The sequence below is a fragment of the Balaenoptera acutorostrata genome, chromosome 15 (genome assembly GCF_949987535.1).
Source record: "Balaenoptera acutorostrata chromosome 15, mBalAcu1.1, whole genome shotgun sequence".
In the NCBI taxonomy this organism is placed as follows: domain Eukaryota; kingdom Metazoa; phylum Chordata; class Mammalia; order Artiodactyla; family Balaenopteridae; genus Balaenoptera; species Balaenoptera acutorostrata.
Genome location: NC_080078.1, coordinates 78,108,137 through 78,129,439, shown reverse-complemented (window position 1 = coordinate 78,129,439; position 21,303 = coordinate 78,108,137). Strand labels below are relative to the sequence as shown.

The following is a 21,303-nucleotide window of genomic DNA, read 5'->3' as shown; positions in this document are numbered from 1 at the left end:
TAGCCCATCCGGGGTGGGGTGGGGATGGGATGGGTGAGGGGCGGGGGGCGGCTAGAGTGGTGGAGACTGTTTAGGTGGAATGTGGAGGAAAGGCCCTTCCAGTCCCCTCCCACCCCCAATCCCTCCTCTGCCACCGCTTGACCTCTCATCCTCACACTTTCTCTATCCCCATCACCCCTCCGTCCCCCCATATTCCCTTCCTTCCTCTTCCCCAAATCCCCCATTCCTCCCCCACCCCCCCGCGTAACCCCTCCCTCCCTGCACATCCCCTCCCTTTCCCCTCCACCATCCCTCCCGTCCCACCGCATCCCCTTCCTTCCCGTCCCCCGCACCCACATTTTCCACGCACACCCCTCCCACCCTTTCCTGGGCCAGGGGTTCGGAGCCTGTCCCGCAGAAGCTGAGCCGAGCGGAGTCTCCAAGAGCGACCCCACCCACCCGCTGGACCTGGGAGGGATCGCAGGCCCTGCCCCCGCCCGTAAGCGGGTGGGCGGGGGAGAGAGGGAGGGGCGTGGGGGCGGGGTCGGCTCCGGGGCTGGGCCCCCGTGGCCCCCAAGCCAGCCCGGCCGCCTCCGGCGCTCCGCAGCCGCTGCCTGGTCGCCGGCCCTGCCATGTCCTGGGCCGTGGTCTTCGGCCTTCTGGCCGCGCTGCTGCTGCTGCTGTTGCTGACCCGCCGGCGCACGCGGTGAGTGCCCCCCGCCCGGCCCGCCCCGCCCCCGGCTCCCCCCACCCCGGCCCGCCAGCGCCGCCCCCGGCCAGACAAAGGGTCGTCTCCGCTCAGGCCCGCGCCCCGGCTGCAGCGAGGGGGTCGCCGAGCCAGCGGCGGGCCCGCGTCGGAAACCCCGCTCCAGTCCCCCGGGCAGGAGGGGGTCCTCCTCCCACCGTCCCCTACACCCCCCGGGCGAGCCTGGAGGTGGGAGCCCAGGTGTCCGGCCGAAGGGGCTTCTGCGCTCCTCCCCCGCCCCGGAGAGGGGGCCAGGCCCAGAGGGCTTAAAGAGGGCTCAGAGTTGGGGAGACGCGCGCGGGAAGGTGCAGGGAGAGGAGTCCCAGAGGGCTGCTCACCCACCGCACACACTCGCTCGGCCGGGGCGCGAGAAGCCCGGGCCTGGCCCAGAGAGCGGTGCCCGGGACCCGCGAGGGGGTTTCAGGTGAGAACCGAGAGTCACGGGTGCAGAGTGGGTGCGTGGACATGCTCGGTGTGACTCCCGGTGGAAGAAGCCCCCTCCCGCTCTTCAGCCTCTTCCTGGATCGTGCACCAACTCGGTGTCAACCCCCAGGCTTGCTCTCACCCCCATTACACAGACGGCAGAGTTGAGGCTGGGGAAGGCAGAGGCCCTGAAGGATGCCCTCTTAGCGGCCCTGGAACCACCTTCCACAGGATTCCCCGATCCGGACGCAGGGGCTGAGTAGGCTCGGTATTTCCCTCTGCCTAAGAAACTCAGGCCCACAAAGGGGTCTCCCTTCTGCTGAGGTCTCCTCGGGCGGAGTAGAACCGGAACCAAATGCCTCAGCTTCCTAGCCCCCAAGGTTCTCCTGCTCCATCGAGAATCTGCGATTTAGGAGAAAAGTAAAACTCATCCATCTCAAATCAAGGAGATGGCAGTATAGATCTTTTCCTTTTTATAAAATATTTTAAAAATTAATTTGAATTGCACAAGGAATACATTTGACTTAAGCATTTATCCCATTATAGATAAGACTGAAGCCCTTCTAACCACTCTTCCGACAACTCAGGACCTCTCCTGTTGATTAATTTGAGAGGAACCTCCCAGATCTTTTAAAAAGATTTTTTATTTTAGACTTTTTATTTTAGAGTGGTTTTATATTTACAGAGAAGTTGTACAAAGAGTTCCCAAATACCCCTCACAGTTTCTGCTATTGTTAACCTCTTACATTATCATGGTACAGTCATTAAAACTAAAAAAACCAACACTGGTCTGTTACGATTAACCAAACTCCAGACTTTATTTGAATTTCATCAGTTTTTCCATTAACGTCTTCTTTCTGTGCTAGGATCTCATCCAGGGTACTGCCTTTGGTTGTCATATCTCCTCAGCCTCCCAGCTATTTTAAAAATTATTCTTATACGCATAGACATTAGCTCGTAGATAACACAGGGCGGTGGAAGTGTGGGGTGTGTGTGTGTTTAAATCAGAGTGTCTGAAAATTCCAGAAATTTTCTGGAAACCTTTAATTTTTAAACAATGTGTTAGTTGAATTTCCACACAGTGAGTTCACGATATTTTTCTTCAACCTCTGGACACCTTTCCAGGTGAAACTTCACACCATACATTCAATCATTTGCCTGGAAAAATGAAAACGAAAAAGGCCACAGATAAGTTTCCTTATAGAGAAATAAATTATTTTTCCTAAGTTGTCAGGCTTTTTGGAAACTCTGTACAGAGTTGTTTTCAGACTGTACCTTTGCTGTTTTCACTCCAGGTTTTCGTTTTGACATCTGTCCATGTTGCTATGTGGAGATCTAATTCATTCTTTCAGTCTTTTGCTTAGTATTCCATAGTATGAATAGGTGCAGGTTTATTTTTCCCTTTTTATTCCTGTCCCTATTGAGGGACTCAAGTTGCTTCCAGTGTTTTTGCTATTTCAGACAATGTACTGGGCTCATCCTGTAGGGCCTCCTGGTCTGCGCTTTTCTCTGGGGCAGATGAGGGCAGCCACAGAATACATGGATTCTGGGAGGCTGGGTACCTGGGTGCTTAGCATATGGAAACTCCCAGCCTCCAGGAATAAGAACAAGTTGAGTAACTGCTCTCTGCCTCAGTTTCCCAATCTTTATGCTTTTTTTTTTTTTTTTTTTGGCCACACCACAAGGCATGCAGGATCTTAGTTCCCTGACCAGGGATCGAACCTGCACCCCCTGCAGTGGAAGCGCAGTCTTAACCACTGGACCGCCAGAGAAGTCCAGTTTCCCAGTCTTTAAAATGGGAACGATGATGGAATTGCCTGGCAGTCTACTGTTTAGGATTCCGTGCTTCCACTTCAGGGGGCACAGGTTCGATCCCTGGGCAGGGAACTAAGATCCCACAGGCCACACGGCACTGCCAAAAAACCCCCCAACAAAACAAAACAAAACAGGGAATGGTGACGATAATAGTAGGTGAGAGTGGAATTGCTGGATTAGAAGGAATGTCAGACATTATTTTAGCTAATTCTTGCTATCAATCCAGAGAGCTAATTTGTCTTTGAGGGTGAGTTGTTGATTTTTATACCTGTGGACAGCTTAGAAGTTTCACCAGGTGGGTACTGGGGAGAAGTGTGGGAATGGGGGTCACTGACAGTTGTGCAGGTGGTAGTGTGGACCCTGGGGGGGCAGAGTTGCGTGGACCCTTGGGAGACCCCACAGGGGCCGGAATTTAGGCCCCCAATCTCATTTTCTCCTAACTTGGAGATGGGGGCACTCTTGTTACCCCCATTTTACAGAGGAGAAAACTGAGGCCCAGAGAGGCCAAGCAACTTGCCCAGGATCGCGTGGACTAAAAATTTGGGCTTCAGGAATTTTTAATTTTCAGAAAAAATGAATTTTCATGCTTCCCACACATTTTATTTGTGATCTGATTGCTCAAAAGTCTTAAACCACATGATATTAAGATAGTAAGAGATGCAGCTATGACCAGAAGATTCTTCAGGAACCACAAATAATCAAGTGTTGGAAAAAGAGGTAGACGAGACTGATGCCGTGTTGATGGCGATCCAAAGTTTGGGTCAAAACACGCGAGGCCCTGCACCTCCCATGGCTCATTCACTTCTCCTGATCAGCCCCCGAGGTGATGTGCATCACCCCACCTGACAGGTGAGGCTTAGAAAGGCTAAGTGACCTCCTTAAGGCCACACAGAAGTTATATTCTACATCTAGCTGGTTCCAAAATTCATGCTTTTCTCAGTTAAAGGGTAAAAAAAGCACTACTTCAGTCAGTCACTTACTCTTGTCTTTACGTCTGGCCTTTTTAAAAAATTAAAACATTTTTAACTATGAAAAGTTTCAACTATACAGAAGAAATTAAACGAACAGTATAAGAACCCCTTGTACCCATCACCTTGATTTGACAGCTGTTAACATATTTTTAAAGATTACAGATATCATGATATCTCAGCATTAAGTATTTCAGGGTGCATGTTAACAATTGTGATGCTACTATTCTGCCTGAGAATATAAAAAATAATTCTTTTTTTAAAAATAAATTTCTGCTATCTTTTTTTTTTTTTTTTTTGGCCACACCGCACGGCTTGTGGGATTTTAGTTCCCCAACCAGGGATGGAACCAGGCCCCTGGCAGTGAGAGCAAGGAGTCCTAACCACTGGACCACCGGGGAACTCCCTAAAAGATAATTCTTAATATCATCTAGTTCCCAGTCCAAATGCAAACTTCTGCCATTATGACAAAGAATTTTAAAACCCGGCTCAGTAACCGCGAGTATTTTCTCCTGGGAAAGGTGGTGAGCAGGGAGTTAGGAGGCCTTGTGTTGGGACTTAGGAGTCTGACTGCTGTGCCCACTGGGGCTAATTATCTGCCATGTGAGTATCAGAAACATCCTTCCTGCTTTCCGGGCCTTAGTTTCTCCATCTGGGCTCTGAGCTGGCTCACGCGGCTGGTCTCTCAGGCCCCAGCCACTGCACCAGGCTGAATGCGTCTGTCTTCCTCTTTGGGCTTGTGTGGCTGCTCCAGGGAGCATTGGAAGGAGTCTCCTGGGTGGGAGACCCTTTTCTGGGTGGCACAGTGGCATCAGATGAGGGTTCCTAGAGGCACAAGGGTCATTCTGGGCCCTTGCAGGATACAGAATTACTAGGCAAAAATAAATCTGTCTCATTCTAACATGCACTAACCAGAGGTCACCAAATGGTAGTCTATGACTGGATTCAGCCCCAGGTGGGTCTGATGTGGACCACACAGTACAAGGGGGGAAAACTAGGGGAGTCCACACACAAACCCCCAGATTTCCAGCTTCTCCTGAAAAAAATTGGAAGATCTAGCAACACTTGCCTGGGACTCAGTTGTAGAATCTGCTCTAAACCTTGCCACAGTCTCCACCACTCCCTATTGCCTCTCCAACATGCAGCTGTTCTATTTATCACTATACCTGCTCTACTGTTCTTTTATTATGCTGAGGAACAATTCTATGAATCTGTGTCTATTACAAAAACAGGAAAACAGAACCTAGAGCAAGGCAGCCACATGCTTTTTCTACACCATGGGAGGCAATGGGAGGGAAGAGCAGAAGAGGGTTAGGGAGACCCTTGGTTAGTGGCAGACAGCCTGTGGATGAGCCCTGGGGAGAGAATGGGTTAAACAGTTTAAACAGGCTCAGGTTGTTCCAACCCAGCTGGGCAGCAACCAGCCCCTCTGTTCCTCCATTAAATCCTCCTTGAGGCCCTGAATTGAGCTGAAACTACTGGACAGAGAGGTTGGGCAACCTACCAACACTGCACAGCTAAATGAGCAGCTTCTGCTCTGGGCAAGCCGGAATGCAGACTGTGTGTCAGGCTCTTGACCTGCATTAGCTCCCTTAACCTTCTTACGAGTCTGGGAGGCCGGTGCTGCTCATTGAGCACCAACTGTGTGCATGATTCGTTCATCTGAGACATATTTATTAAGCGTCTACTATGTCCCAGGCACTGTTCTAAGTGTTGGGTGTACAAGAAGTGTCTGCCTTCATGGAACTTCTGTCCAGAGAGGGTGTGATACTTCAAGGGACACAAAGGTGGTTGATATCCATGCATGACTTTCTCCCTGATTTTCTCAAAGGTACGAGTGGGAGAGAGAGAGACAGGACAGATGATGGGATTGGCGGTGGGCTCTGTGAGAAAAGAATGGGCAGGTTTTTGAGGAACCCACATGATGGGAATCAAATCTCCAGGGGAGAATCAAAAAAGATGCCTTGGTATCTGAACCAGGAAGGGAAGGCAGCGATCAGCCGTGTGGGCAGGAGCTGGGGATGAGAGGGTCACGCCCTGCATCCCTGCCCCCCAGGGCCTGGCAGTGCCTCAGAATAGTGAGAGTGTCCATGAGGGAGTCTAGAGACCGCAGACCCCAAAATAGAGCCTCCTTCGCCCCCGCTGGCCTCTGGCTGAGTCACCCTGGAATGTGACCTGGCCCTGAGTTGGATTCAGGGCCCGGGGGCTGAAGGAGCCTCTGGCAACATCAGGAATCAGATGCCTGGGCTCCCAGCTTCCTGCCTTTGTCCGCACCTCCTTGGAAATCTTCAGGGGAAAGATGAATGCTGCCAGAAATAACACCAGGCTCGCTGGGGAGCTCCGGTGGCAGCCAGAGTCAAAGGCAGGGAAAGGAAGCCCCACCCACACCCCAAAAGGGGAAAATCTTAGGGGAAAATCTCAGGCCCTGCGTTTGGGAAGGTTGCTGAAACCTCTCTGTGTTTCAGTTTCCTCACCTGCAAAGTGGCTGTGCAGATGTCCACTTGGGGTGACTTGGGGCCAGCGTAGCATCAAGAGTGTGGGCTCTGCAGCCAGGCCTGCCTGGATTAGAAACCCAGACCCTCCACGGTGGGCCCTCGGGCAAGTGGCTCAGCCCCTTCTGTGCCTCAGTTTCATCTGCTGTAAAATGGGCTTGATAGAAATACAATGCTTCCTTCCTCAAAGGATAGCACAGTCAGGGCTCATCAAGTATCAGCCGTTATTACCAAGCAAGGAAACCTTTGCACCTGGCATATAGCCGTTGCTCAAGAAATGGCACCCGGGAGTCATATTGGTCCTGCTTCTCAGACCCACCCCAGCTGCTCCCCGGTTGCCAGGTGCCAGGCACTGTTCTACAGCCCCCTTCATCTTCATCACAGCCCAGTGTGGTCAGTAGTGTCGTCACTCCTCTTTTACAGGTGAGGAAACGGGCGTAGGGAAATAAAGTCACATGGCCAGCAAGAAGCATGGCTGGGATTTGAAGCCAGGATGTGTGGTGCTAAAGTCAGGCTCATAACAACCATCCTGCCCTCCTGCCTCTTGTGCAAAAATCGCCGCTCCTGTGTCCTGTCTCTGGGCTCACACCTGGACTGGGAGAGGGCTGGTGCACGCTGGGCTCCTCCAGCCCGGTGCTGTGCGAGCCTTTAAACGGAGCCTTCGGGAGAAGTGGCTCACAGAGAGGTGAGGGGAAAGGAAGGGTCTTGGCACGTCCCCAGCACCCCCTTAGAATCCCCGAGCTGCACCTTTGCAAGTGTCCTCAGTGATGGGCTCAGAGGCAGGGTGGGAGTGGGGAGAGAGGAGGAAGTGGGTGGGGGGAGGCACTTCCTAATGCCCTCAACCCTCACCTCTGGTTCTGCTTCCATATTTCCCAAACTCTGGCCCTCAAATCTAGCCAGTCTCTCTGTCCACCACCTGTTCCCCGCTTTGGGTTATGTTGGGGGACAGTCAGACTGAGGAGGCAGGAGGCCGTGGTGGAAGAAGGTAGACAGGGAGGGGAAGAAGGATGAAGGGAAGGTGGTCCCCCCTGGACTTCTGGGGATGTCACGAAACCCCCCGACCTGGAAGTGGAGGAATCGGATGCTAGGCCTGGCTCCTGGGGGATCACAGCCTCCACTCCCACCGTTATTGCTTTAGTCTCCTGACACATCTCCCTCCTGTCTCTTGCTCTTGCAACATTTTTTTTTTTTTTTTGGCTGCACCGTGCAGCCTGCGGCATCTTAGTTCCCTGACCAGGGATTGAACCTGTGCCTCCTGCAGTGGAAGCGCGGAGTCCTAACCACTGGACCGCCAGGGAATTCCCTCTTGCAACCTTTTAAAAGCACAATCACATCACTTCCTAAATCCTACTTCAAACCCTCCAGAGGGTCCCCACCACACTTGTAATAAAAGCCAGACTCTGTCCTCGGCCACTGGCCCTCTTGGTCCCCAGGTCATTTCCAGTCTTTCACCCCCACATCCTCCACTCCCACCACAGCGGCTCCTGCTGTCTTGAGAACCTCACCAAGTGTGCTCTTACCCCAGGGCCTTTGCACTTGCTGTTCCCTCTGCCTGTAAGGTTCTTCTTCCCGCTCTTCCTTCCAGTCTCTGCTCACATGGCACCTCCTTGGAGAGGCCCTCCCTGACCACCTTCTCTAAACTAGCGACTCCCCACTATCTCATATCGCCCTTCTTTTTTCTTTAATGAGATGTATTTCACATACTATAAAACTCACCCTTTTAAAATATACAATTCAATGGTTTTTAGTATAGCCACAGGGCTGTGCACCCATCACCACTATCTAACTCTGGAATATATTCATCACTCCAAAAAGAAAGCTGGTACCCATGAGCGGTCACTCTCCATTCCACCCTCCCCTCAGACCCTGGAGACCACGAACCTACTTTCTATCTCCATTGATTTGCCTTTTCTGGACATTCATAGAAATAGAATCATACCCTATGTGGCCTTTTGTGTCTGGCTTCTTTTACTGAGCATGATGGTTTTGAGGTGCTTCCAAATTGTAGCATGAATCAGTACTTCACTCCTTTTCATGACTGAATAATATTCCACAGTATGAATACACCACATTGTGTTTATACATTCGTCCGTCGGTGGACATTTGGGTAGGTTCCACTTTGGGGCTATTATGATTAATGATACTATGAACAATAGTGTATAAGTTTATGTATGAACTTATGTTTTCAATTCTTTGGGGTATATTGCTGGGTCATATAGTCACTCTTTTAATCTTTCAAGAAACTGCGAGACTAGTTTCCAAAGCAGCTGCACCATTGTACATTCCCACTAGAAATACATGAGGATTCCCATTTCTCCACATTCTTTCCAGCACTTATTTTCATTTTTTTTTTTTTAACATTATGGCCATCTTAGTGGATTTGAAGTGGTACTGCTTGTCGTTTTGATTTTCATTTCCCCAATGACTAATGATGTTGAGAATCTTTTCATGTGCTTACTGGCCATTTGTATATCTTCCTTGGAGAACTGTCCATTCAGATTCTTTTGTGCATTGTTAAATTGGGTTATTTGTCTTTTCATTGTCACGTTTTATCTCCTTTACTTTCTTCATCACACTTCTCGCTCTCTGAAATGATATTGCTTCTTTGTTTTTGTCTGTCTCCCCTTATTAGTTATGTAAGCCCTGTGAGGTCAGGGCCCTCCACCTCATCTTCCCTGTTCACTCCTGTATCTCCAGTGCCCAGGACGATACCTGCTTTATAGTTAATATTTGGTGAAGGTGTGAATGTAATATTGTGAAGCCCATTTTGTGATCATAACATAGCTCTCTTTAGCTAATAGCCCCTCCCTTAGAGGGTGGTTGGGGAGGATGAGATGAGACATTCATATATCAAATGCCTGGCCAAGGGCAGGGCCCAGTGCAAGTGCAATGTCAGTTTGAGTGTATTAGTTATCTCTTGCTGTGTAACAAATTACCATATAGTTGGGAGCTTAAAACAACACCCATTTATTAGCTCACACTTCAATAGATCAGAAGTCCAGCACAGTGTGTCTGTGTTCTCTGTCCAGAGTCTTACAAGGCAGAAATTAAGGTGTTGGCCAGGCTGCCTTCCTATCAGGAACCTCCAGGGAAGAATCTGGCTGAATCCAGCTCCTTGTGGTTGTGGGACTGAGGTCCCCATTTCCTTGCTTGCTGTCAGCCAAGGTCCACTCATAGCCCCTAGAGGCCCCATGCATTCCTTGCCATGTGGCCCCTTCCATCTTCAAAGCCAGCAGCAAAGAATCTCCCTTATGCCAAATCTCAGTCTCTTTTGCCAGGAAGATCCCTGCCCCTTGTAAGCCCTGTCCTCACCTGATTAGGTCAGGTCCACTAAGAAGAATCATCCTTTCTCAAAGTTAACTGTATCATCTACCTCACTCAGTTGTAGGTCATTGTAGGCACCTTAGAATTCCATCCACCGTAGTGAGCTGTAGATATGTTATTATAGCCTCAGAGGAGCCCCTCTGCTCTCACAGATGAGATTTTGACCTTGAATATCACACACAACCTTCCTACCCCCTGGCTGAGCTACCTGTACCCCTGGGGCATCCCCACAGGCCATGGGCATGGCCTCTGGCCTCCTGAGATACCTCAGATTCTGAGCTGGAGAGGGGCAGTCAGGGGTCAGCGATAAGGGCAGTTCTTCTACCACCTCCTGCCATCCAGGCATGCTCTCCAGCCTCACCCTTTCTCGGTGGGCATGAGAGGAAGTGTGAGATGACCAGGACCCTGGTCCATGCTGGCTCAAACAGAGAACTCTGTATCCTAATACTACTGGGTTCTGGAAGGTTCTCCTACCTGCAGAGAGGTGACCACCTTAACTGGACCCCCCAGAATGTACCAACATCAACTGGTACCCCAGCTTCTGCTCTCAGCCCCCTGTGGTCTATTCCCTACTCAGCAGCCAAAAGCCTCTTGTAAAAACCAAAGCGAAATCCTGTCCCTCCTCTGCTTCAAACTCCAGTGGCTCCCACCTCATTCAGAGCAAAAGCTGAAGTCCTCAGAGCTGCCTACAAGGCCCTGCATGGTCTGGCCCCTGTTCCTGTTCCGGCCTCACCTTCTACTGTACGCGTCTTGTTCCCACATCCAGCCACCCTGGCCTCCTCACTGTTCTTTGAACACACCAGGCACGATCCAACTTAGGGGCCTTTGCCCTTGTTCCCTCTGCTTGGAAGCTCTTCTTTTAGATATCCATGTGGCTCCCTCCCTCACCGCCTTCAGGTCTTTGGTCAAATGTCTCCGCAGGGAAGCCTTCCTCTCCACGGAAAATCTCACGCCATGCCCCACACTCTTTATCCTCTTCCCTGCTTCACCAAATGGTGATAAGTGCTGTGGCTTCTGCAGGCGACCTGGCGAGCCTCCCCTGGACCTGGGCAGTATCCCCTGGTTGGGCTATGCTTTGGAGTTTGGAAAAGATGCTGCCAGCTTCCTCACTAGGATGAAGGAGAAGCATGGTGATATCTTTACTGTAAGTGCCTCTTTTGCCTCTTGGGAGGGAAGGGGATGAGCAGCTGGGCCTATTAAACCTGGTGTTTACTGATTTCTTCAATACCCATCCATACACTAACCATTCAGTGATCCAACCAACTTTCTATATGCCTATCCAACTGTACATCCAACATTTATCTAACATTCATCCCTTCATTATCCCTCTAGCATCTTCCCAACATGCAGCTATGCAGTCATTTAATATTATCCAATACTTGGTGTGTTCATCTAACCGACCTCTATCCATTCATTCAACTTCCATCTGTCCCACATCCACCCATCCATCTAACATCTGTCCTTCTGCCTATCTGCCCAATATCTAAGCAGCCTTCTTCCATCTTAATATCCATCCAATATTCATTCATATATTCCATTTCCATCAACCTCCATCTATCCACTCATTCGTCCGTCTTTCTAAATACCTATCCAAAATCTGTCTATCCATCCACTTATCCATCATCTATTCCTCTGCCTGTCTACCCAATTTATCCAGCATTCTTCCGCTCATGGACGTAGCATCCACCCAACTTTCAACCATATAGTCAATTTCCACCAACTTCCATTCTTCTGCTTATCTGCCCATGTTTCCGTCCATCTGCCACTACCACCCAGCATTTGGTTATCTATCCTTTCAATATCCAATGTCTGTCCACTCTATATACATCTATTTATATCACTCATCCATCCACCTTCCACGTCTCCTTCTAACTTGGAAGTTAGAAGTGAATCCAACATTCACCCTTCAATCTGTTTACCCAGTATCCACTTAGCATCCTGCCATCCATGTACCCAACATTCATTCATACATTTAGTTTGCAACCAACCTCTAGCTGCCCATCCATCCATCTTTCCATCCAACACACATTCAGTGATCTATCCTTCCATTTATCCACCCATCTAACCATCCATCCAATAGCATTTTTCTTGGATATTGGCTTGTATTTTATAAGAGAGTTTGATTAACATGACTCACAGACCACATTTTGAAAACAGGGCTAAGGCAGTGGGTAGTTAGAGTTGTTTGACCCCCTCCACAGACATTTGAGGGAAAATGCCCTTACCTTTGTTGACTGCAGGATTACAGCTCTCCAGTGCTGTTTCCTTCCCGTCTTGAGCAGCATGTTACATACAGAGCTCAGCCTCCCAAAGAAGGTTTTGCTTTCACATGCACCAGCATTTATCCAACAACATCCATCCATCCTTCCTTCCTTTCTTCCATCCATTTATCCACTCATCCATCCATCCACCCACCCACACCTATAATATATCCATTTATCCACCGACATCCTCCCATCCATCCATCTATACATTCATCCATCCATCCCATCCATCCGTCCATCCATCCATCCACCCACCCAGTTCATCCATCCATCCATCCATCCATCCATCCATCCATCCCATCCATCCCATCCATCCACCTATGATGCACACACATCCATCTGCTACTTCTGTGGGCAGACTCTCTCCTGGCTGCTGGAGATACGACATTAACCGAGATAACCATGGAAGATGCTGAAAAGTGAGGTGGTTAAGAGCATAACCTTTGGTTCAGAAAAAGTGCCGAATTCCATTCCCAGCTCTGCCACTTCTCAGCTGTGTGATCTCGGGCACATTATATGCCTTATCACATTTCAGCTATAAATGGGTGAATGATGGTCCCTGCCTTACCGGGTGGTTGTGAGAGGTAGATGAGGGGGCATTGTCTGTTAAGTACCTGGTGGGGCCCCTGCCTGGCATGGGGTAAATCGACCTCTGAGAACTGCTGTTGTTCATAGTCGTACTCCTCACTCCATCCCTGCGAACTTCCCAGGTGCTGGTGGGGGGCAGGTATGTCACTGTCCTCCTGGACCCACACTCCTATGACATGGTGGTGTGGGAGCCTCGCACCAGGCTGGACTTCCACGCCTACGCCGTCTTCCTCATGGAGAGGATTTTCGACGTGCAGCTTCCTCATTACAGCCCCAGTGATGAAAAGTCCAAGATGAAACCGTGAGTGTGTGCAGATGGTACCCATGGGTGGGCCAGGGTGGGCAATCGGCTTCTACCCGCGTAGTTCAAGTCCTGTGTGAGCTGAGCTTGTTTCCACAGCAGGTGTCCAGTAAAGACATTTCGTTTTGTGAAAACAAACAAAAACAGAACAAGAAACAACCCTAGAGAATTGGGCTGAAGAACTCTTTACTTCCCAAGAGGCAGCTCTGATTTTTAGTAGAAGAAGACCAGGGTTGGGGTCAGCTAGACCTAGATTCAAATCCCAGCTTTCCCACTGCCTAGCTTTGTGACTTTGGGCAAACCAGCGCCCCCGCACCGAGCCTCTGTTTCCACATCTGTCAAATAAAGGGAGGTGGTGGGGTGATTAATATTTTTGAGTCCATACTCTGTGCCAAGCATCATGCATGATCTCATGAGTCTTCACACCAATGCTGGAGGGTAACTTACAGCCCCATTTTATAGATGAGGATACGGGACTCAGAGAAGAGAAGTGACTTGCCCGAGATCACACAGCTAGGAAGTGGTGCAGGTCCTGAAACATAAGTAATACTTACATCAACAAAAGGACCTGTGAGGGCATCTACCCTGTATTCATTCATACACTGGTCACCATCCTAGATGCAGGAGTGCAGAATGACGCCAACCTCCCTCTGAAGACACCTGCCAAATGCCAGGTGTTTGATAGGCACGTGTTCATATCTGTGCAACAGCTTCAGAGGTAGGTATTTTTATCCATATTTTACAGATGAGGAAACAGAGGCTCAGAGAAGTGAAGTGACTTACCCAAGGTCTACTGCTAGTAAGTGTCAGAGCTGGGATTTGAACCCAGGTCTGCAGGCTCCACAGCCCATTCTCCTCCCACCGAGATACTGAGGAGTAAGACTCTGCATCCTCCCCTAAAGAGTGCACACGGTCTGATGGTCATCTTTAGTGATCTCTCTCCAGGAAGACTCACCTCCTGGAGTCAGGAAAAGCATCTAGAAGGCTGGGTTTTGCAGGACTGCTAAAGCTGAGGAAAGGCCAGCATCATGAGGTGAACATGGATGAGAGGCAATGCTCAGTCTGACCTTGGCTTTGTGGGACAGCTGCTAGGAGTATTGCTGAGCCTGAGTGTCCTGGGTCCTGCTATTCTAGGGGTCCCATTAGCAACAAGAGTCCACAGTTCACTGCATCCAAACCCCCTACCCAGGGAGGATCCCAGTTTCCTCCAATGTCTACTCCCGAGAGTTTCTGGGCATTTCTCAAAAGCTGGCATGAGGTCTTCTGGGCATGGCTGCCACATCTATTGGGGGCTACTGTCTCTGTCAAGAACTAGTGCTTGGAGTGGAGTCAAGGGAACAGCTGCAGCAGGGTTGATCACTGTGTCAGCTCCCATGTATTAAGCACTTACAATGTGCCAAGTGCTGTGTTAAGCCCTTCACACACATTATCTCACATGGGTCGTGTCTATTGTTTTTCCAACAGTGAAACATCCCAAAGCTTTTGTCACCTGGAAGTTCGTGGAACCCCTCTGGAAGCTTTCCCGTCTTGAATTATCCAAGAACCCAGGGGCTTATTCAGTCTAAAGGGGTCCATCCTGTGTCCAAACAGCAGGTGGCGACAGAGAACCAGAGCACCTGATGGGTACACTAGCACTGGTCTTGTTGCTGCCACAAGGTGTCGCTGTGGAACATCGGCTCTGCACCACCCCATGGACGCTTCGCTTGATGCCGTGGGGTCCTTTATGGTTTAGATCCTTGTGCGGTGTAGAGGGGCCTTAAACTTAGAAGATCCCATCTTTCCTGGCTTCTAATCATATGTTCAGTCATGGCTCAATATTGACTGTATTGTGGAGGCTCAGTACAGAGGGGCTTCTGGCTTCAGCCACATGCTCTCCCAGAACTGGTCCTCTCCTCAGACTCCTAGGTACACACGATGAGACCAGATCACCAGCCAGATTCCCTTATTCCTCATGGAGCATTCACTTGGAGTCATGTTTATTAGCAGTCCTTGGTCCAGGACACTTTATCCAAACAGGTCTCCCTAACTTTGGATCTCAAGGAGAAAGGGCTGGTTTCTTAGTTCTCTCTCTTCTGCAAGTCTGTGGGTTCCTTATCCAAGCTCGTGTGCCCCGAGAGGGGATGACTATCCCGTTTAAAAGTTCAGACTCTGGAGTTGGGCAGATCAGGGTTTCAGTCCCAGCTGTATCACTTACTGGCTGGGTGACCTTGGCAAGTCACTTTCCTCTCTGTCCCTGAGTCTCTCCATCTGTAAATGGGTATCATAATAGTAACTGTTATCCCTAGGGCTGTCAAAAGATAAAATGAGATCATTGTGCTTGGCAAAATAAATAGTAACTATCGTCATTGTTGATGATGATAGAAATAATAATATTTTGTTTAAGCCAATCTTCCAAAAGCCCTCATCGCCAATGAGGAACTGGAGCCCTGGGACTCTGAGGTTTGTCCAAGGAGGTGCCTGTGTGCATATATATATATATTTTTGGAAGCTACACTCTCACACCTTTGTTCCTTGCCCCAGGACTCTCCTCCACAAAGAGCTCCAGGCGCTCACGGAAGCCATGTATACCAACCTCCACACTGTCCTGCTGGGTGACACCACGGAAGCAGGCAGTGGCTGGCATGAGATGGGACTCCTCGAATTCTCCTACAGCTTCCTGCTCAGGTGAGCCCAGCACTCTGGACCAGCCATTAATAGTGGCCAAGGGAACCAGGAGGACTTTGTGGATGGGGAAGCAGTTTGGGATGCTCCAAAGCAAAGGCCGCAAGACAACATTTTGTATCTGGGCCTCGGAGTGGTCGCCTGACTCAGCCTATGGGCTGTAAAGGAGACACAGGCCAGAAAAGGGGCCTTGCTGGTCACCCAGATGTTTGGCGAGAGGGCCACTGCGGCTGGAGCCTAATGAGCCAAGGAGGTGGGGCGGGGTTGGGGGGGATGAGGTCAGAGAAACTGGGAGAAACTGGGTCTCACAGAGCCTCAAGGCCATGGAAGGCTTTGGAATTTATTCTACGTGAGATGAGTGACATTGGGGGTTTAAGCAGAGGCATGACACCATTGGACTTAGAGGTTTTTTTTGTTTTTTGTTTTTTGTTTTTTAACATAGGGAGAAGCTCTTTTTTTTTTTTAAAGTATTTTATTTTTATTTATTTATTTATGGCTGTGTTGGGTCTTTGTTTCCGTGTGAGGGCTTTCTCTAGTTGCGGCAAGCGGGGGCCACTCCTCATCGCGGTGCGCGGGCCTCTCACTATCGTGGCCTCTCTTGTTGCGGAGCACAGGCTCCAGACGTGCAGGCTCAACAATTGTGGCTCACGGGCCCAGCTGCTCCGCGGCACACGGGATCTTCCCAGACCAGGGCTCGAACCCGTGTCCCCTGCATCGGCAGGCAGACCCTCAACCACTGCACCACCAGGGAAGCCCTGGACTTAGAGTTTTAAAAGCTGTCTTTGGCTGCCAGATAGAGACTAGACCATAGTTTGGGTGGATGGCAATGAAAGGGAGGCAGGGGGACCTGTTAGGAGGCTGTTGTAGTTGCCCAGGTGAGACAGAATGGTGGCCTGGACCAGGCGATGGTGAGAATTTGGGTAGCTTTGGGGGATGGGGTCGGTGGGACCTGCTGGTGGATTTGACTGCGTGGCGGCGGGGATGGAGGAGCATGGCCACAGGCAGTGAGGGAAAGAGAGCCAGTAGTTTTTGGTGGCGCCCCTAATGACCAGCATCTCATAAAAGCGAGACATTTCAACCGCTCCAAAAAATTACAGCAACACAGTTTGAGGATAAAGGACAGGCATTTGCTGACACATATGGGCACACAGGAATATTTATGACGTGTGTGTTCATGTAGGCTCAGTGTGCGCTAATACATTTAATCCTCACAACAACTCTGTGAAGCGGGTACTTTACAAACCCCATTTGACAGATGAGATAACTAAGGCCTGGAGAGTCTAAATCATTTGCCCAGAGTCCCACAGTTGGGGTCCTGGCAGGGCTGGATGCAGAGTCTACACTCTCAAGCATGACCCTTGATGTGTCCCCTTTTTCTCATTTCACCTTGGAGTGGTGCAGACACCATCAATGGCTGTGATTGGTCTGGGTGATGCAGGTCTGGTCCACCCTGTCATCGTGTGGAGACTGAGGTCCAGAGAGGGTCAGCTAAAACCACCCAGCAAGTTCACAGCAGGGCACTCCCAGGTCTCCTAGCTCCTGCCATCCTGTATCCTTGTGTGGGCAAAGAAGTCAGAGAAGAAGCTGAGGCACTGGGGGAGGTGGGGGCCACGTGGTGGCAGCTGGGTCCGTTTAGGCTCATGGTAACAGCAGGCACAGTGCAGGAGGGCAGATGTAAATGGACCCCTGTGTCTTCAGGGCCTGAGCCCTGGGCTGCAGCTCCTGCCTCCTTGGGCCTTTTCATCGCCGTCTGCAGCCCCTGAAATAGAAAAGCAGTAGGCAAGTTGGATGACAGCCACACTGGTACAGAGGTGTGTGTTCACGTAGCCCGAGACCGTGAGATTCCAACCTGTCCTGTGTGGGCCCCTGCCTCACTCAATCACATCCAGAGTTCTAACTCTGATTCCGCTGGTATCATCTCACCAGCCTCCTTGCTGCCCCTTGAACAGGCCAGGCATGCTCCCAACTCAAGGCCTTTGCAGTTTCCGTTCCCTTGCCCAGGAATGCTCTTCCCTATATGTCGGCATGGCTCCCGCCTCACTTCATTCAAGTCTCATCTCAAGGGTCACCTGCTCAGGGAGGTCTTTCCTGCCACCCCATTTAATATGATGGCCCTCTCATTACCCCACCCATTCCAGCTTTTTCTTTATGGCTCCTAGCGCCACCTATAGGTCATGTGTGTTATTTATAGGTCATGTAATTATTTATTGCCTGTCTTCAGCTGTGTTAGGTGTTAGTTTGATGTGGAGGTGCCGTAGGAAGGGGCCTCATGTCCACAGTGTGAAACCTCGTGGTCTTCCTGGTTTTCTTTTCTTTGGGGGAGGGGTTATTTTTCATTGCCTATTTTTGGTAGAAATTTTACCTAAGGAACTAGTTTTCTGCTTTAAGAAAAAAACCAGTGCAAGTAGGATGACAAATGGTGACAGGTGTTTAACTGCAGTGTCACAGAGACCGCAGGGCCTGGGGAGGACCGTCTGACCCTGCCAGCTTGTGCCCGTCTAAGAGGGGTGGCCGTGACTCCACTCCTACCCAGGGCTTCCAGGCAGGACTGCAGGTTCCCAGTGGTCAGACTTTCTCCTTTTTCAAAATGAGATGGAGGGGGAAACCCAGATTTTGTATGACTTTCCCCAAATGTTTAAATATGCATTCGGTTTGTTTTTAGGAAAACTCTATTAACCAAACAAAACACGTTTCTGGACTGAATCTAGATTGTGGGCTGCACCTTTACAACTTCTGCCATAAGGAGACTGAGGACATTCGTCTGAAGAGGAGGGATCCAGGGGCTTACACGTTTGGAGGAAAAGGAGGAGGGAATTCTTTCTGGGCTGTTGCAGAGGCATCAGTAGGGCCGACGGGTTAGACTCTATAGGTAGCTTGTTTCAGCTGTTCTGAAGGAAGGATTGCTTCCTTTTAGTCCAGTGGGATGGGCAGGTCTTGAACTCGGCCATCTCTGGGGGGCATGGAGGCCAAAACTGGTTGAGGGGAAGGTGAGTGGGATGCAGGGAGAAGGTGGGAGAGTAGCCTGGATAACTGAGCTCAGAATCATGGTGACCCCATATTTTCTTCCAAGATCAGTGTTCTCTGGATTAAGTTCTAGCTATCCATGCATCCATCCACCCACTCTCCCTCCCTCCTTCCCAACCATCCATCCATTCATCCAGCCACTCGTCCTCCCTCCCAGCCATCCACCCATCCTCCCTCCCATCCATCCATTCATCCATTGATAGAACATTTATTGAAGACCTACTACATGTCTACACTGTGTGAATGAGGGACAAAGTGGGGACCAGACAGGCCTTTCTCAGCCCCATCCTCCCTCATTCCTGCTTCTTTCCTCTCCTTCTCAGGAAAATCCCTCTCCTGGGAGATCCAGGGACTTGGAGGAGCTGAGGGGGGCTGGATCAGGGCTTCATGGTGTCTCTCTCAGAAGTCCTGGCCCCTCTCACCACGTGGAAAAGTGAAAACCTGCGGTTTTCCTCCCAGGACGGAGGCCAGTGGGGCTGGGCTCCTGGAGCATTAAAAAGTGGCTGGTGGTGAAAACATTTCCTCTGAGAGCATTCCTGTGGGCGGTGTGTGTGTGTGTGTTGTGAGTGTGTTGTGTGTGTGTTGTGAGTGTGTGTGCGTGCACACGAGGGCTCGCACTTGCTCCTGTGTCTCATCCTCTCTCCATACCCCCCACCAGGCCCTGTCCCTCTCCTGCTCAGACCCCTTGGGGCTCTTTGGGTCAAGGCCAACCTTCTCACCCTTGACACCCAGCCCTCTGCCTGCCCTGTGTAACTGGCCCTGCAAACTCCCAGGGTGCTGCGCCCCGGCCCCTCGCTCTCCAGTCCAGCACCTGGGCCAGCAGTACCTGGCAGTGCCCTGACCTGGCTGTGGTTGCTCCCTTGGCTCTGGGCCTTTGCGGGGACCGTGCCCTCTGCCCGAACCCCTTTCCCCTGCTTATCCTGCAGGTCTCAGCTCAGACCTGCCTCCTCCAGGGAGCCCACCGTGACTCCCTCTCCAGGGGCAGGAGCCTCCTTTCCTGATCGGTGCCCCCATCTCGCCCCACTGGCCACCCCTCACTCTGCTCTGCTCACCAGCCTCCGGGCAGCTCCTCCACGCTCTGTCTCCTTCCTGCCGCAGGAGGTTGGCTCTTCCCTGTGCCTCGGGCCCCTCCCTCTGCTCTCCCCGTGCTGGCTCCTCATCCTTCACCGAGAGCCCCTCCCCACCCCCTCCCTCTTTGTCCCTCCCTCTGAGCCCCAGCTGACCTATGACTCGTCCACCCGTTTCTCTGTCTGTCTGTCTCCCTCATTAGAGTGCTGGCTCCATGAGGGTGTGAGGGTTTTGTCTGTTTTCTTCTCTGCTGACTCTGTGGCCCAGAGAGGTCCCTGACGTATGGTAGGAAGATTAGGTGCTCCTCAGGCGTACAAATGAAGAAAACGTGTAGGCAGCCCTGGGAGCGTTCGGCCGGGAGTATCCAAAGACAACCCCCTGACCAGCTGTCTGCTGCCCCCAGAGCCGGCTACCTGACTCTGTACGGTGTCGAGGCACCGCCACACACCCAGGAGAGCCAGGCCCAGGACCGCAGCCACTCAGCCGACATCTTCCACACCTTCCGCCAGCTTGACCTGCTGCTCCCCAAACTGGCACGTGGCTCCCTGTCAGTGGGTAAGCACCATGGGGGCCCTGGTGGGCGGTGGGGCTAATGGAGGGACCCAGAGCGGGAGGATCATAGATAACGTAGGAGGAAAGACATTCTAATGCCCTTGACGGTAGTGAGATCCCCGTCACTGGGGTGTGCAAGAGCAGAGTGGTGGGGAGGCAGGGCTTGGACTAGAGCTGGGGTTCCTGGTGGAAATTCTGATACAGCACATCTAGAGTGGGGCCTGGGGACCTTGAGTGTGTGTGTGTGTGTATGTATGCTCCTTTTCTAGTTTTAAGATTTAATTTGCTCTAGAATTTTTTACAAGTAGTTTATGCTGATTATAAGAAATTCCAGCCATATAGAATAATTTAGAGGGAACAATAAAAGAATTCTCCAACTTCTCCCCATCCCAGCCCACCACTCCCCCTCCCCTCCACAGAGGTGACCATTATTACTAGCTTGGAGTATATCCTGCAGAACTCTCTCTAAACACACACACACACACACACACACACACACACAGAGTTATGTGTCATTTTTTTTCTATTTTTAAGGTTTTTAATTTCTTTTTTTTACTGAGGCATAATTTATATACAGGAAAGCACACATGTCCTAAATGCACAGCTTCGAGGTAAATCTAAACTTTTTATGCCCTTTCCCAGTCAATATCCGCCCCCCAGAGTTAGCCACTCTATGGATTTCTTTCACCTCAGCTTAGTTTTACCTGTTCTTACACTTCCTTTAAAACGAATCATACAACATGTGCCCTTTCATATATGATTTCTTTCACTCAGCTTCATGTCTGTAAGATTCATGCAGGTTGAATGTATCTATAGTTTGTTCTTTTTCGTTGCTGTGAAGTATTTCATCAGCGTAATAACCACAATTTGTTATCTATTCCTAGTGGATGGACATCTTGGTGGTTTCTGGTTTCTGGTTTGGTTAGCTTGTTACGAACATTCTTGAGCATGTCTTTCTGAGCACACATGCCTTCGTTTTTCTTAGTTATCAGCCCTGTGCTTTTATAACATCGACATAGCACACTGGAGAGGCATTGTTCTGCTACTTAGCATTTTCACTGAACTCCACATCTAGAACTTTCCACATCGGTTTGTAAAA

General features: G+C 50.4%; 1 protein-coding gene across 3 annotated transcripts in view; it reads left to right on the top strand.

Moving 5' to 3' along the window:
* The first annotated feature begins 520 nt into the window (after nucleotides 1-520).
* The window catches only part of PTGIS (prostaglandin I2 synthase), a 43,681-nt gene continuing 22,898 nt past the window's right edge, over nucleotides 521-21,303 (top strand). Inside the window, exons 1-5 of one of the 3 annotated variants that reach the window (XM_057529659.1) lie at nucleotides 521-685; nucleotides 10,668-10,890; nucleotides 12,721-12,899; nucleotides 15,420-15,563; nucleotides 20,056-20,207. In XM_057529659.1, coding sequence (XP_057385642.1) covers nucleotides 612-685; nucleotides 10,668-10,890; nucleotides 12,721-12,899; nucleotides 15,420-15,563; nucleotides 20,056-20,207 — 772 coding nt within the window. In that variant the 5' untranslated portion in view covers nucleotides 521-611. Of the gene's footprint in view, nucleotides 686-3,773; nucleotides 3,812-10,667; nucleotides 10,891-12,720; nucleotides 12,900-15,419; nucleotides 15,564-20,055; nucleotides 20,208-21,303 lie in introns of those variants that run through there. The other 2 variants (XM_057529660.1, XM_007185451.2) reach the window with 2 other exon arrangements.